General features: G+C 50.7%; 5 protein-coding genes across 5 annotated transcripts; 2 read left to right on the plus strand and 3 right to left on the minus strand.

Annotated features, from left to right (window-relative positions):
• Positions 1–295: 295 nt before the first annotated feature.
• LCP9604111_6883 (condensin subunit YCS4) lies at positions 296–4,148 on the minus strand (the record flags this gene model as incomplete). The annotated part of the gene is made up of 6 exons (XM_039074853.1): positions 296–466; positions 522–2,912; positions 2,959–3,100; positions 3,151–3,274; positions 3,326–3,828; positions 3,913–4,148. The coding sequence occupies 6 exons, from the start codon at positions 4,146–4,148 to the stop codon at positions 296–298; spliced, it is 3,567 nt and encodes a 1,188-aa protein (XP_038927184.1).
• Positions 4,149–4,530: 382 nt separating this feature from the next.
• LCP9604111_6884 (serine/threonine protein kinase CDC7) lies at positions 4,531–6,109 on the plus strand (the record flags this gene model as incomplete). Its single annotated transcript, XM_039074854.1, has 4 exons — positions 4,531–4,777; positions 4,835–5,276; positions 5,323–5,383; positions 5,435–6,109. The coding sequence occupies 4 exons, from the start codon at positions 4,531–4,533 to the stop codon at positions 6,107–6,109; spliced, it is 1,425 nt and encodes a 474-aa protein (XP_038927185.1).
• Positions 6,110–6,243: 134 nt separating this feature from the next.
• LCP9604111_6885 (ubiquitin-specific protease OTU1) lies at positions 6,244–7,245 on the minus strand (the record flags this gene model as incomplete). Its single annotated transcript, XM_039074855.1, has 1 exon — positions 6,244–7,245. The coding sequence occupies one exon, from the start codon at positions 7,243–7,245 to the stop codon at positions 6,244–6,246; it is 1,002 nt and encodes a 333-aa protein (XP_038927186.1).
• Positions 7,246–7,931: 686 nt separating this feature from the next.
• Positions 7,932–10,530, plus strand: LCP9604111_6886 (putative RSC complex subunit (RSC1); the record flags this gene model as incomplete). The annotated part of the gene is made up of 5 exons (XM_039074856.1): positions 7,932–8,071; positions 8,131–8,293; positions 8,339–8,407; positions 8,459–9,709; positions 9,763–10,530. 5 exons carry the CDS (start codon positions 7,932–7,934, stop codon positions 10,528–10,530), a joined length of 2,391 nt encoding a protein of 796 aa, XP_038927187.1.
• Positions 10,531–11,454: 924 nt separating this feature from the next.
• LCP9604111_6887 (putative spindle poison sensitivity protein Scp3) lies at positions 11,455–13,273 on the minus strand (the record flags this gene model as incomplete). The annotated part of the gene is made up of 3 exons (XM_039074857.1): positions 11,455–12,816; positions 12,901–13,022; positions 13,102–13,273. 3 exons carry the CDS (start codon positions 13,271–13,273, stop codon positions 11,455–11,457), a joined length of 1,656 nt encoding a protein of 551 aa, XP_038927188.1.
• Positions 13,274–13,401: the final 128 nt, after the last annotated feature.

Below are 13,401 nucleotides of genomic sequence, written 5' to 3' on the forward strand. Positions count from 1 at the left end.
TGTAAGCAACGTTGGCGTATCTGGCATGCGACCATACAACCATCGAACACGGCGTCTCTTTGTTTTACTCCCTTTTGATCTCTTTTCTGGTTATACTTTTATTCTCACATAGACCTTATTCTTTAGAAATCTGTTTTGGATTACAAAATTGAAATAGTATATCATACATAGGTTCAAATAGAACGATTAATTCTATTCATAAAAAGAATCACAACCGTTGGTCCATGCTAACGCCGCCAGACTCCAATCATCAAGTACGTCAACACATAATCCATTTCAGATCCCGAGCTCAGTCTCAGGCTGCGGCACTAACTACCTTGAACCCTGTACTGACGGTCTTGGTAATCTCCTCATTCTTATGCGGCAGAAGAGACAGGGCATACGCAACATCGTTCCACTGTCGCTCTGTTTCGCAACGAGGAAGTCGAGCGGCCAGCTTGTCGGCCAGCTGGCGAGCGTGTTTTTCCTAGGCTAACATTAGCATAGATCATTATAAACGAAGAAGAGAGAGAAAAACGTACCTTCTCGACAAAACCGATCAAGAACTTGACGATACGGCGGAGGGATGCTTCATCTAGATTGCGCTCTGCACTCAGCAGACTGAACATGTCAACAAAGTGGTTGTAGACGGCATTGTCCTTGGTTGCAAGTTCCGTGAAGAACATGCGAGCCAGATCCGCGATCTTCTTGTCATCATCCTCTAGACATTTCGCCATCTCGCCTAGTTGTCCCTTGACCTTGACTTGCCCAGCCAAGATGAGGAAGGTAAGGGTCATGAGACAGGTGCGCTTGACAGAGTCATCGTCATCATTCAAACGACGGTAGAGGAAATCTGTGTTCTCGTCGATGAGGTGGTTGAAGCAAACGGCCATGTCGCCTAGTGCAATGACAGCATTGCTACGGACGATAGGATCTTCGGACCGCTCCATGATAGTGATCAGGAGTGGCAGGTTCTTCTCACAGTACTCGGCAGATACACACATGAGTTTGGCAAGGCAGAGCGTCGCAGAGGCCTGCAAGTCACGATCCGGGTAGGAGTTATTGTTGGCCAAAATCTCCACTACAAGCGGGCCAAATTTGGCCAAGAGGGAATTCTCTCCATAGAGTAGCTCGCGTTCTCGGATATGGGCCATGGCTTCCTGGAAGTCGTCTTCTGTTGTTCCGCCGATAAGATCAAGTTCGTCTGCTTCGGCATTGTCTTGTTCATGGGGAGCAGTGGCTGCTTTGTTCTTCTCTTGTTCGACTTTGCGGCGTTTGAAGTCAAGCTCACACAGCTCTAGATGCACGATCTGTTTGATTGCGACGTGACCGACAACGTACAGCAACTGTGAGAGTGCAGCGGATGCTGGCTTAGGCTTGGATTCCTGGCCATCGACGGATGCAGTCTCAGGCCGTTGTTGCTCCTCGTCTCCGCTGATAGAGGCATCGGAGGAAGGTGGACGCTGTTGTAGGTGTGGCGCAAAGACGAATCTCGTCTTTCGTCGTAGGATATCAGAGCAAATAACGTCAGGATGCTTGGACAAAGTGTAAATAGCGTTGAGGGCATGCTCTGCCACTCCATACCATTCCTTGCTGGCTGTTTCGATCTCAAGCATGGCTACCAACTTGACCAAAACCGAGTGGTCGCTAGCGAGTTTGGGAATCCCAACAACCTCCTTTGATTTGGCTTGACGCCCGGGGATCATGCGCCGCAAAGCAATACAAGTGTACTTGGCGAGCACAAGGTCAGCCCTTCCTAAGCCACCTAGACCAATTCGCAGCATGGCCTCGATCTCTTTTACCACAATCTCTGGATCTGCCAGAGCAAGCATTCCGAGAACAATGATCGAACCCCGGCGCTGAGTCCGTGAGATTTCCTTCTTCTGGATACTGTAGACTTGCCATAGCTTGGCAATCACTGCGTCAGATACGTTTCCAGCCTTCATCATCGTGCTGAGCAACTGCTCGAGACAGGTAAGTTCGGCAGGAGTTGCACCAAACGTCAAACTGATCATGTTGCGGGCGATGTAGTTTGCAGCATCGTTGGGTGTGAAAGAGCCTGGTGCATCGAAGAAAAGAGCCTTGTAACAATCAATAAGATGTGTCTGGACGCCTTTTCCTTCATCGCTGTTGCCCTTGGTCCAAATCAGGCGCAGCATGCGGCGAATTCCACTACGGGCAGTCTCAACTTTGTATGCATCGAGAACAACAAAGAAATCCATGGCTTCAATAACCTCGCTCTTGTTCCGGGATGCGAGTAACTGTGTCACGATAATGGACCCGGAATGAAGCACTTCAATAAACCGGATTGCCTCGTTGTAATACTTCCTCGTCAGTTGGAGGCGTGTCATCAATTCAGAGGTGGCCGCCTGTTCTGCGGCTTTCTGCACAGCAACAGCCTTCTGTTCATCACTCATCCGGGGCGCTTTTGACGGGGAATCATCCGGGATCTGTGTAGCGTCATCCAACAATTCGGGATCAACCTGAGTCATGTCGCCTGCCCCAAAGCCGGGCGTTTCAGCAGGACGCAGGGAATTCAACTCGGCGTCAACCGCGTCCATTCTATCAGTCCACTCCTTTAATGAGAGGAGCCCGCCATGCATAACACTGAAAGGATGTGTGGAAACAAGCTTGGACAGCAGTTTGATCGCGTTGCGTCGCACATTGCTGCTCTTATCCTCCAAGCTTCTAGCGGCGAGTTCCGCTGCAGCCTGTCGCCTTTTCGGGAACTTCTGCTCCAGATCGCAAATCCGCATGAATACCTGGATCGCGCGACACCGGCAGTAAGGGTTGATATCAAGGAACCTTTCTTCTAATACGTCGAAAAAGGCGTTGATCTGGGTCTTATAATTATCACTGCGTTCTTCCTGCCGACTGAGATCGGAAATGAGGTTTCCACAGACCTCAATCACTGCACAGCGAAGAGTATATGCCTGTACCTGTTAGTGGAGCTTTGGGCAAATTAAGAGTATCACTCACGTCACTATCTAGCTGTTTAGCCAGAAGGGTCATTTGCTTGATGATCAATCTTGGCGCAAGTTCGGACAGTTTGATAATGAATGTCGATACAGACTTGGGGCCTCTCGTATCATTAGAATTAAATTCCTTATTTCCGAGCTCCCTACATGTAAAGTTAGCAACTATCCGGTCGGTTTGCTGATATAATCTCACTTTAGGATCTCGTCGGAAAGCTGTGGATAGTCGTATTGTTCTGCTAGAATATGCAGGAATTCGGCCATGGGTTCAGACAGATGTTCGAAGTAAGTCAAGCTTTGCACAATCGAAGTTTGAGCTCCTATGCTAGAGTCAGCTATCGCTCAGCCGGAATATGCATCAGGACACCTACCAAAGGCCTGGCCATGGTGCTTGACTGCAATGCAAAGAACCTTGAAAGCATGCATGCGAATGGCCATGCTCTTCACCCGCTGCTCGCTCTCGAGGACCAGATAGATTGTGCGCGTGAATAGGGTAATAAAAGTGTCACGATCCGAAGTGGTCAAAAAAATGCGTCCTAGCTTGAGCTTCATCACCTTGCACATCGTCTCCATGGATATTTGAATCTGGGGCGTCCAATCCCACTGGCCGCTATTGGCGGATTTCTTAGATTTGGGTCCTCCTCGTCGAACGGGTGCTGCCTCGGTGGGCTTCTCTGCAGCCTTGACCTCTACGGCAGACAAAGCCCACTGGAGAAGGAACCCGTACATCTCCAAAAGCTGCTTATGGTGTTGAATAACATCCTGCTCGTCGGATTCAAGGTCTCCGTGGATGACGTCTGCCTCAACAGACAGGCCAGAAACAACCAAATCCAAAAGTTTGCTCAAGTGCTTTGCAGGAAGTAGGGTCGCGTATCTGCAAGAGTGAAAAGGATCGTCAGATTCGAGTCCAAGCGGGCGCCAGCCTCCATGGGCAAGTTGGGAAGGGACCGGGGCGCACTTTAGTAGAAATTGCAGCGAGTCAAATAACGATGCTCGTGTTAATGCCTCGGGGTTCTCTGCCACAGCGTCCACGATCGGGTTCAAGATACTGTCAATCAGCGCTGGCGAAAGTTGATCCGGATCCGATTCGCAATCCAACAGTTCCGGGTCCGCATCAGGAGTCGGGATCGAAGCGGGATCACTCAAATAGTACTTGAGCGACTCATTTATGTTGAACTCGATTCTGTCCTCCATTGTGGTGTCAAATGAGAAAAAGAGGTGAAAGCGGGGAGGAAAGCCGATTTGTTGATAAGCCCCGTTGTTTGGCTTTTGCCTGTTTGGGTGCAGCTTATGTCATCATGTTGTATTTTACCGCTAATGCTGTGCCAGACCCCTCTCATGTGTTACCGCACCGCCTTGTATTGATTGATTTGGCTACCAGTCGTATTGTCATATTTGTCACGCGTGGTAATGCCAACCTAGGTTGTTGTGTTTGCATTCTTATCTCGGCAGTTGCGATAGAACATTGAAAGAACTTGACTTTGAAGCAACACGCGACACGATCTTATGACTTTGTTTCTCCACTTTGTACTCAGCACATTGAATTCGAAGACTCCTCATTGTTCTCCGTGCCACCATGTCGGCCATACGCGCTGCTCCTGGTGTATTTGAGCTGAAGCGCAACAAGTCCCGTCATGAGCCACAATTGCAACACAAATACTCGCTGGGACACGACGATGAACCGGTCTCGCCAAGCGATGCACCCCAGGAGAGTGAATATGAGGAAGAGGTGGAGGAATCGGTCAGAGAGGATATGAGAAAGCTTGAAGACACATTCCCAGGAATCTCGGATCGCTTCCGTCTGGTGAATAGGATCGGAGAAGGTAGGACTTGACCGGTTCCCCGTCATTGGCGGGCTTCTTTATTGACAAGCCCAATAGGTACATTCTCCACGGTTTATAAAGCAGAGGACCTTCATTATGATGCACACCAAAATGACTGGGATGTTTCAACACCAACACAAGACAACTATGCGGAGCCTCCATCCAAACGACGGCGATTCGGAAGGGAGCCAACCGGACGAAAAAAAACGAAATTCGTCGCATTGAAGAAGATCTATGTGACGAGTAGCCCGCTGCGGATTCAGAACGAGCTAGAACTGCTGCACGATCTCCGAGGATGCGGGTCTGTCTGCCCGCTGATCACTGCTTTCCGATACCAGGACCAAGTGGTTGCTGTGTTGCCCTATTTCCCCCATACCGACTTTCGCATTCAATACCGCACATTCATGGTTGCAGACATGCGCCATTATCTACGATCCCTCCTGACCGCATTGAACTCGGTACATGAACATGAAATCCTTCACCGTGATATCAAGCCGACGTAAGTTTCATTCTTCGACGGCCTGAATTATGCTAATATCTTGAAGCAACTTTCTCTACAATCCGGACCTGAAAGAAGGCGTTCTGGTTGACTTCGGGCTTGCGGAGGTATGATTATTGACCGCCATATGTTGATGCGTTTACTGATTGTCCCCACAGCGCCAAGGCTCCGAATACACCAACCCATGTCTATGTACTCATCAAAGCTACGTCCGTCGAAGCCGGATCCTTTCAAGTTACTACTCCAAGAACCCCCCATCCACGGGGTTTTCAGCCGGCTACCCTAAGAATGATTCACGGCCATCACGACGAGCGAATCGCGCTGGAACTCGAGGCTTTCGTGCCCCAGAAGTTCTCCTTAAATGCACGTCACAGACCACAAAGATTGACATGTGGTCAGTGGGTGTCATTCTTTTGACTCTACTGGGACGTCGGTTCCCCTTCTTCAACTCTGCCGACGATATCGATGCGATGATCGAAATGTCGAGCATCTTCGGCACCAAACGCATGAAGACTGCTGCGGCCATGCATGGTCAAATTTTTGAAACAAACATCCCCACCATCGGCGAGAAAGGCTACAGCTGGGAGAAGCTGGTGAAATGGTCCAGCTGTGTAGAAGATTTGACGGAAAGTGAGCAGCAAGCAACACGCCTCTTGTCTGGACTGATGGAACTGGAACCGTCTAAGCGCCTCAGTGCCGCGGATGCCCTGGAGCATGAATTCTTCACGGATCCCGTTCACCATGATGTGCCATGGGGAGGTAACCCAGAAGAAAGCGCAGAATCAGGAGAGGAGGAGGAGGCAGATGATGCAGACGAGGTTGCCATGCTATGAGACCCAAGATTATTTGTACGATATGTGAGATCAGTTTTACGCCATACACTGCATACCACTTTATTCAGGGCAATGAAGCAGCCTTCATATGAACAATCCCGCTGTATGCCTATCTATCCGGTATGCAATCTTTTCTAGCTCGCTTCTCCGAAATCGTAGTGCCCGGTCTCCGCGGCATGCTTCGTAGCACCTTTCTCTCCGGTGAATTTGCCTCCACAGACGTTACAGCGAACAGTGAATCCAGAAGTGTCCGTGTAGTAGTGCTTGCTTTGCAACACCTGGCATAGTTCTTTAGCCCTTTGCAAGACAACCGGATCAACAGCCTCAAAGATCTTTGTGTCATCATGCGCCAGTGGATTGGCACGAGTGTAGGGTGGGTGAGAAGGGGACAGCGCAAGGACATCGTAATGAATCCCCGAATAGACCACAATACACCGTGTTGGTGCTCCCTCATTAAACTGGAACATGTGCAAAGTCTGTACATCGATGGAGCATATCTCGATATTGAAGTATTCGCTGAGAATCTTGAGTTCGATGGCGCCACCCCACGAGTCCTCGTTCTGGATCCAGGTACAGTATTCGTCTGGTTTTTTGCCTAAAATCGCTGCAGTATATTCGGACGGGTTGGATTGAATAGCTCCTGCGACGATCGATCGTAGCTCAACCATCGTATCCATGTCGCCCATGACTGCAGAGCCCACTGCTCGGAAAAGGCACGAGTTGTCGTCGGGCATCACCCGGAGAACGAACGTTCCGGCATGCTCTGGAGAGGCAATTTCTGGCGGGTCTTCAGCGGTGTTCTCTGGTCGTCTTTGCGACAATGATGGCTGCGACGGCTGTGATGGTTGTGGTGGCGCTGTTCGGGCTATGGGCGCATCATCGCTCACGCCCCGGCTGGCCCCCTCTTTCTGTGCGACGATGAGTGACTCCCCATTTAGATTTATCCCAACTTCTAATATCCTTTGGTCTGGTTGGAAGCTGTCAAGCTCAAGTGGTTTGAGAGGGTATCCGTATTTGACGTCAAAGGCAGCAAGGCCGGTCTTCTCCGCTATTTGGGTTTGGAGATCTTCGATGGTTGCAGTGTCATCCAAGGTGACAGTTGATTGGCCTGAAGGCCCACGGACTCGGATTCTCATTGTGATGAAGTCCCAAAGAGGCCAAGACCTAAGGGAACTGTGAGGTATGTTGTAGATAATCTTAAGAACGGAGGTTCCACTGATAGGGAGATATGACGACTTCCGTGTGGGGTAGTTATACCTGGGTACGGAGTATACCAAGGCAGTCTGGAATGCAAGCCAAATGGTATGGGCCCTAAGAAGAGATGGACTGATATGTAAATCAGTAGTCTGTTCAAATCTAAAACAGTGAAGTCGCAAAAGACTGTAAGTAAGGGGAGACTACCCACCAAACTAATCATTGCATGCATGTAGCCAAGAGCTGCATACATATTGTACATTGAAAGTACGCTGAGGCGTGATAACTTCAATTCCAGTCACAGCAGACAGTTGTAGCAAAGATCCTCATAGAAGAGACGTGAATAGAGACATGATTGAGCCCAAATACAGCCTCTTTTAATGAAAAGATCATGAAAGGTGAGGCCATCGTCATGGAATGTCACGTGAAATGTCATGGATTACCGTAATGTGAAATGGCCGCTGAGTCAGCAATAGCTTCACCTGTCCACTGGACGCGTTGGTGAAACATCCTCCGACATCTACAGGGTCCCCTATTGTCTTATCTGAATTCGAGCTTGCTTCATTTGATTTAGTCTAAAAGATTGCTAAATTTACCCTTGCGTGGAAACGCGCGTGTCGCCAACGACATGGAGTCCGAAAAAGAGCTATCGCAACCCCCGCGCGAGCAACCCGTCAACTCCATCGAGAATGACGGTGCGATCACGCGCGAAACTTGGAAAATCATGATGGATGTGGTCCTGGCAATTTATGACTACCGAGAAGAGGAGTGCGACTGACTTTATATGAGATATATAGCGATCGCTGGCTAATTGTTATCTTGCGCAGTGGTCATGACCCGTCACGATTGTTCCATCGCAGTGTCAACAAGCGCTATGTTCCCGACTACTATGAGATAATCAAGGAGCCGATGGCCCTGAGTATTTTGAAAGCGCGCATCAACAAACGTGAATACAAGCACTTTTCCGAATTTGTCCGCGATTGCGCCTTGGTGAGTGGTTGCGCCCTCCAGATTTGCAACTAGCTAACGATATAGATCCCACACAATGCGCAGACATACAACAGACCCAAATCACAGGCCTATGAAGATGCTCTAGTTGTCAAAGTATGTCTGAGTAAAGCCGGTCACCCTGGGCATTCAACTGACAGTTTCCAGGAAGTTTTCGCCGCCGAGTTCAAAAAACTGGCCGCCCAAGGCCTGATCCCCGCCGACGAGGCAGAGCTACCCGATCTTGGAGAGATCCCAGAGGCCGATCCGCTGCCGGATGATGAGGAGGAAGAGGAGGAGGAGGAAGAAGATGAGGATGACGACTCTGAGGATGAGGGCCGACGAAGAAAGAAGCCCGGTCCCAAGCCCGGATTCAAGCGTGGACTGACTCAAAAGCACGAACCCGACCTTCGCAAGAAACGAGGCCGTCCTCCCCGCGTGGACACACCTATGGAAATCCGCATCAAAACAATTCTGAAGGGAATTAGGAAGTTCAAGGGAGCCGGTGGCCACCTGAAGATCACACACTTTGAACGCCTGCCCGACAAATCCGCTTATCCGGACTACTACCTGGAGACCAAGGAACCCATCGCCATCGATATTATCAAGCGCAAGTCCAAGCGCAAGAAGTACAACTCCGTCGATCATTTCATGCGGGACCTTGACCTCATGTTCGAAAATGCCAAGGCGTACAACCAGTCGGACAGTCAGATCTTCAAGGATGCGGTTGATCTGCAAACCGAGTCACGAAAGTTGGCCGAACAAGAAAAGAAGAAGCCTGATAGCGAGTTCTTGATGGAAGACGGACGCTTCCCACTCCCTGATGGTATTCTCCACCGCGGTGAACTGTGGAAGGTTGGCGACTGGGTTCATATCCAAAACCAAAATGATGTGACCAAGCCCATCGTTGCACAGATCTACCGAACCTGGCAGGACTCCGATGGGGAGAAGTGGATCAACGCATGTTGGTACTACCGTCCTGAGCAGACCGTGCATCACGTCGACAAGCACTTCTACCCCAACGAGGTTGTGAAGACTGGGCAATACCGAGACCACCGGATTGATGAGATTGTGGATCGCTGCTTTGTTATGTTCTTCACCCGCTACAGCCGTGGTCGCCCAAGAGATCTTGCACCGGATAAGGAAATTTACGTGTGTGAGGCTCGCTACAACGAGGAGAAACACAAGTTGAACAAGATCAAGACATGGGCCAGCTGTCTACCAGATGAAGTGCGAGAGAAAGACTATGAGATGGATCTCTTTGATGTGCCGCGCAAGATCAAGAAAATTCCCAGTCCGATCAAACATCTTCTCAGAGAGGATGCCAAGGAGACCGATGACCTTCCTCGGCCAACCTGGGGAACCGACAATGCCCCCCCTCTTGCCGGAGCTGTTCACCGCCGTCCACGAGATGAGAATGTAAGTCTTTTTCCCCCCACATGAGAAAAGATCCTGAAAGCTGACAGCATTAGGAATCACCACCACCCGAGCCAACTCCATCCCCGCCTCCTCCTTCCTTGCCCCAGTCTGTAGTACCTCGTCAATCACTGGGCCTGGGCCAATCACTTTCCAGAACAGCCATGAGCCCAGGCACTGCTGGACTCCAAACACGTACTCCAGCACCCCCAATCATCATACACACTACTCCCGCCCCCATTCGCCCACCGGGCTTCCATCAAATGACCCCATCCCAAGCCTTTACGGCGTCCCTCCAGCGCCGCGCAAGCAACCTTGCTACCCCGCAAACCCCAGCAGGCGCATACCAGCCCTCACCATCGGCCCAGCAAACCCCCGCCACCGGCTACTCTCAAAGCCGCATGCAAGCCCCACCAGCCGTGTACAACCCCAACGCACCGCGGCCCATTGAGGTCTTTCACCTGAGCGACACAGCCAACGCTGCCATCCCAGAAGACATCCGCGACCAATTTCACTGCGACGACCAAGGGCACGTGCTCTTCTTCTCCACACCGCCGGTGGATTTTATCCCGCCCTCGAAGAAGAAGCTCGGCCATTCCCTCAAATACCTCGCTACTAAGGAGGAGCATCAGAGGAAGGTCGCAGAGCGGAAACGCAAGCTGGCTGACGAGAAGATGGAACGTGATGAGGCTGCGAAGCGCCAGCGCGCTGAGGTGGAGACTGCGCTTGCGGCCCGTGCCGAGGCGCTTACCGGTAAGGCGCTTGAGACCTTGGTGCAGCACGTCGTTGCGGGTACGGATCAGCTCTATGAATCTCTCCATTAAGCATGGATGATGCTATGGACCTTGATGGAACGTGCGAGCGTGGTTCTGCGAGGAATCGCCAGGCTATGGGACAGTCTGCGGAGAATGGTTTGGTCAATTTGGAAGGTACTGCTTTGTACCTGCACAAGGCTTACGGAGAAAAGGCGAACATACTGGCGTGGCTTGGCGTAATCTTCGGAGGCATTCTGTTTTAGTTTAAGATGTGTATGATTAGGTATCAAATGAAATGATTATTATGTATGTTACTCCTGTTAGTTCTAACTAGCCATACCAACCTACTCCTTTTACGAAGACTAGTATCAAGGAATTGTTTATTTGCACATCTCCAGTTTGTACATGCCTGCAGTCCTGAGAATCAAAACCACATATTCCGACAGTAGGGGACAAAAAACAAGGGAGAAGAAGACAAAGCAAGCACCTAGTAAGCCCCAGAGATCGCAGTGGTCGTGGAATCATGAAACAAAAGCAGAGATAGTAAAAGAGGCGAGATATGTCAACCCAGGTACAGTGCAATATCCATGAATGGAAACGAATAAAAAACAGAGAAAAGGCAGAGATTAATACAGTAAATGGCTGGTTAGAGAGATCCTCTGAAGGCCCAGCAACGAGAAACACATATGACTGGTCTAAATGATTCCAAATGATGGAATAAAACAAGGCAGATGATGCTGAGTGCCAGTTTATGATGAGAGGGATGTGAAGTTTTTTTTTTTGTGCCTTTTGTTTTTGCCGAATCAGATATCTCACTTGAGGAGAAAAGGATGTATTGTCTTCGAACCTTCTTTTGTTTTGTCTCTTTGATGTATGTTGCCCAATTGAACTCCGATGCCCTTTTTCCTGTGTTTTTGGTGAGTATGAACATGTCCCAATGTTGGACTTGGACTTGACATGTCGTGATGAAATTGATTGAAAACAAACGACAGATTAGGAGGAACTTTCTTTGTTCTCAGTCCACGAGGCACTGGTCCGCTTGTGGCCGACCTCTTCCTCCATGTCGAAGACCAGGTCACTCTGCTCTTCCTCCTCAATCTTGCCTGTGTTGACAGGAGGGGAGATGATTCGGTCAAATCGGCCGATAGGAGTAGGACCGATAGGGGTAGGATTGCTGAGACTGCTAGGAATGGCAGGCGACGGACGAGCAGAACCAGGGTGAAGGCCCATGCCGCTGAGCTGCTCGGAGATAATGGACATTGAGGATTGACGTCCAGGGCTCGAGATGAACGACGCTTCGTGGGATACCCGGCTACTACCAATGGGTCCCAGGCTAGGGCTGGTGATTGGGTTCAGTGATGACTCACGGAGAGGAGAGCCGATGTGGAAAGAGGAAGAGCCGTGAGATTCCTCTTCCTTGCGCTGGCGCTGCTTAGCAAACAATGCACCAAAGCGAGACGGGCTCGACGCCAGGGGAGAACCATTCTTGGAAAAGCTGGTGCTGGTCATGCCAAGGCCAGTGAGGTCGCGGTGGCTGGAGCTGAGGTCGTTATCGGTCCGGGAGAGGCGGCGCAGCTTTTCCTGTGGAGTCAGAACATCGTCGTGCAGATTGAATGGTAGGTAATCCTCTTCCATGGGGAAGTTCTCATCCCATTCCTCAAGGGCCGTGGGACGAGGAACACTAGCGGAAAACATGCGTGGCCTGACGGGGCGCGACGAGTGCATGAACCGGGTACCGACTGTATCTTCAGGGGCGGGAGGAGAAGATCCTATGTTCGATGAAGGCTTGCGCAAACTGGTGCCATAGCCGAGATCGCCCAGGTTCCGGAATATATCTGCATGAGCCGGTCTCTGGGGTGGTGGCGATTCCAATCCAAATTGCGAGGGCATGGAAGCAGCCACCGGACCGTAACGGGCAGCATGAGAGATACCTTGACTGTCGAAGGAAGCCGGGAGCCCTGCATCGAGGGCGCTGAGGTGGTTGTTATTAGGCGACATGAGGTATCGGACATCTTCAGCGGGAGATCCATACTTGGAGCCGGCATCGGATGCCAGGCCCGTATCGATCGTGGGGATTCCATCATAGGACGGCTGTTGCTGCCCATGCAGGGATTCATACTCCTCCTGTGGGGCCAGCTGAGCATATCGAGGCTGCTCGTGACCGTTCATGCGCTGTTGGGAGAGCACCGAGTTGGTCAAGGCGGAGTCCTGGTTGACATAGGCCTGCGGATTCACCCGGCCGCCCAGATTGAGATGACCGCTTCCTATTCCCATGTTCCCAGTCGGCCGGTTGACTCTCCGTCCATCTGGTAGGATATGCGCCAGTGCGCATTTTGCGCCGAATTTGCAGTTTCCCTAAAATCATTGCCCCGTTAGCTTCCGATGGCCTCGGATAACACGCCATGAGAGGAGGACTTCGAAACAGTTCCGATTTCATACCTTTGCAAAATACTTGCACGGAGCGTAATCAATGCCGGCATCGGTGGAGTGTAAAAACGGACAGGCGGGACCTGCCTGGCAGGCACCCTGGCGGAAAAATTTGCAAGGAACATGTTTGGTGTCTGTATATATGATAGCAGAGGGTTAGTTTCGCATTCGGGCGTCGCTACAATAATATGAATGAATCAAGTCAAGACTTACTCTTATTGCTCTGGTTCGGCGGGCTGCGGGCAACGTCAAGTGCCGATGGATTGCGAGAATGTCCGTTCTGGGGGTTCTGGGGTGCCCCAGAGGTAGCCGGAAGAGGCGCACGACCTCTCATCTCTGAATGATTGGCTCGACGAGATGGCGGAGCACGAGAAGACACCTGCATAGAGACGTAGGAGGGGTTGGAGATTGAAGAGGGGAAAGAGAGATAGGCCCAGGCGGTGGAGACGGCGGGGAGATCAAATAATAGATGGTTCACGACAATACGAAGAACTGTGAAGAAGTGAAGTTAAC

Source organism: Penicillium roqueforti (genome assembly GCF_015533775.1).
Source record: "Penicillium roqueforti strain LCP96 04111 chromosome Unknown scaffold_19, whole genome shotgun sequence".
Lineage (NCBI taxonomy): Eukaryota > Fungi > Ascomycota > Eurotiomycetes > Eurotiales > Aspergillaceae > Penicillium > Penicillium roqueforti.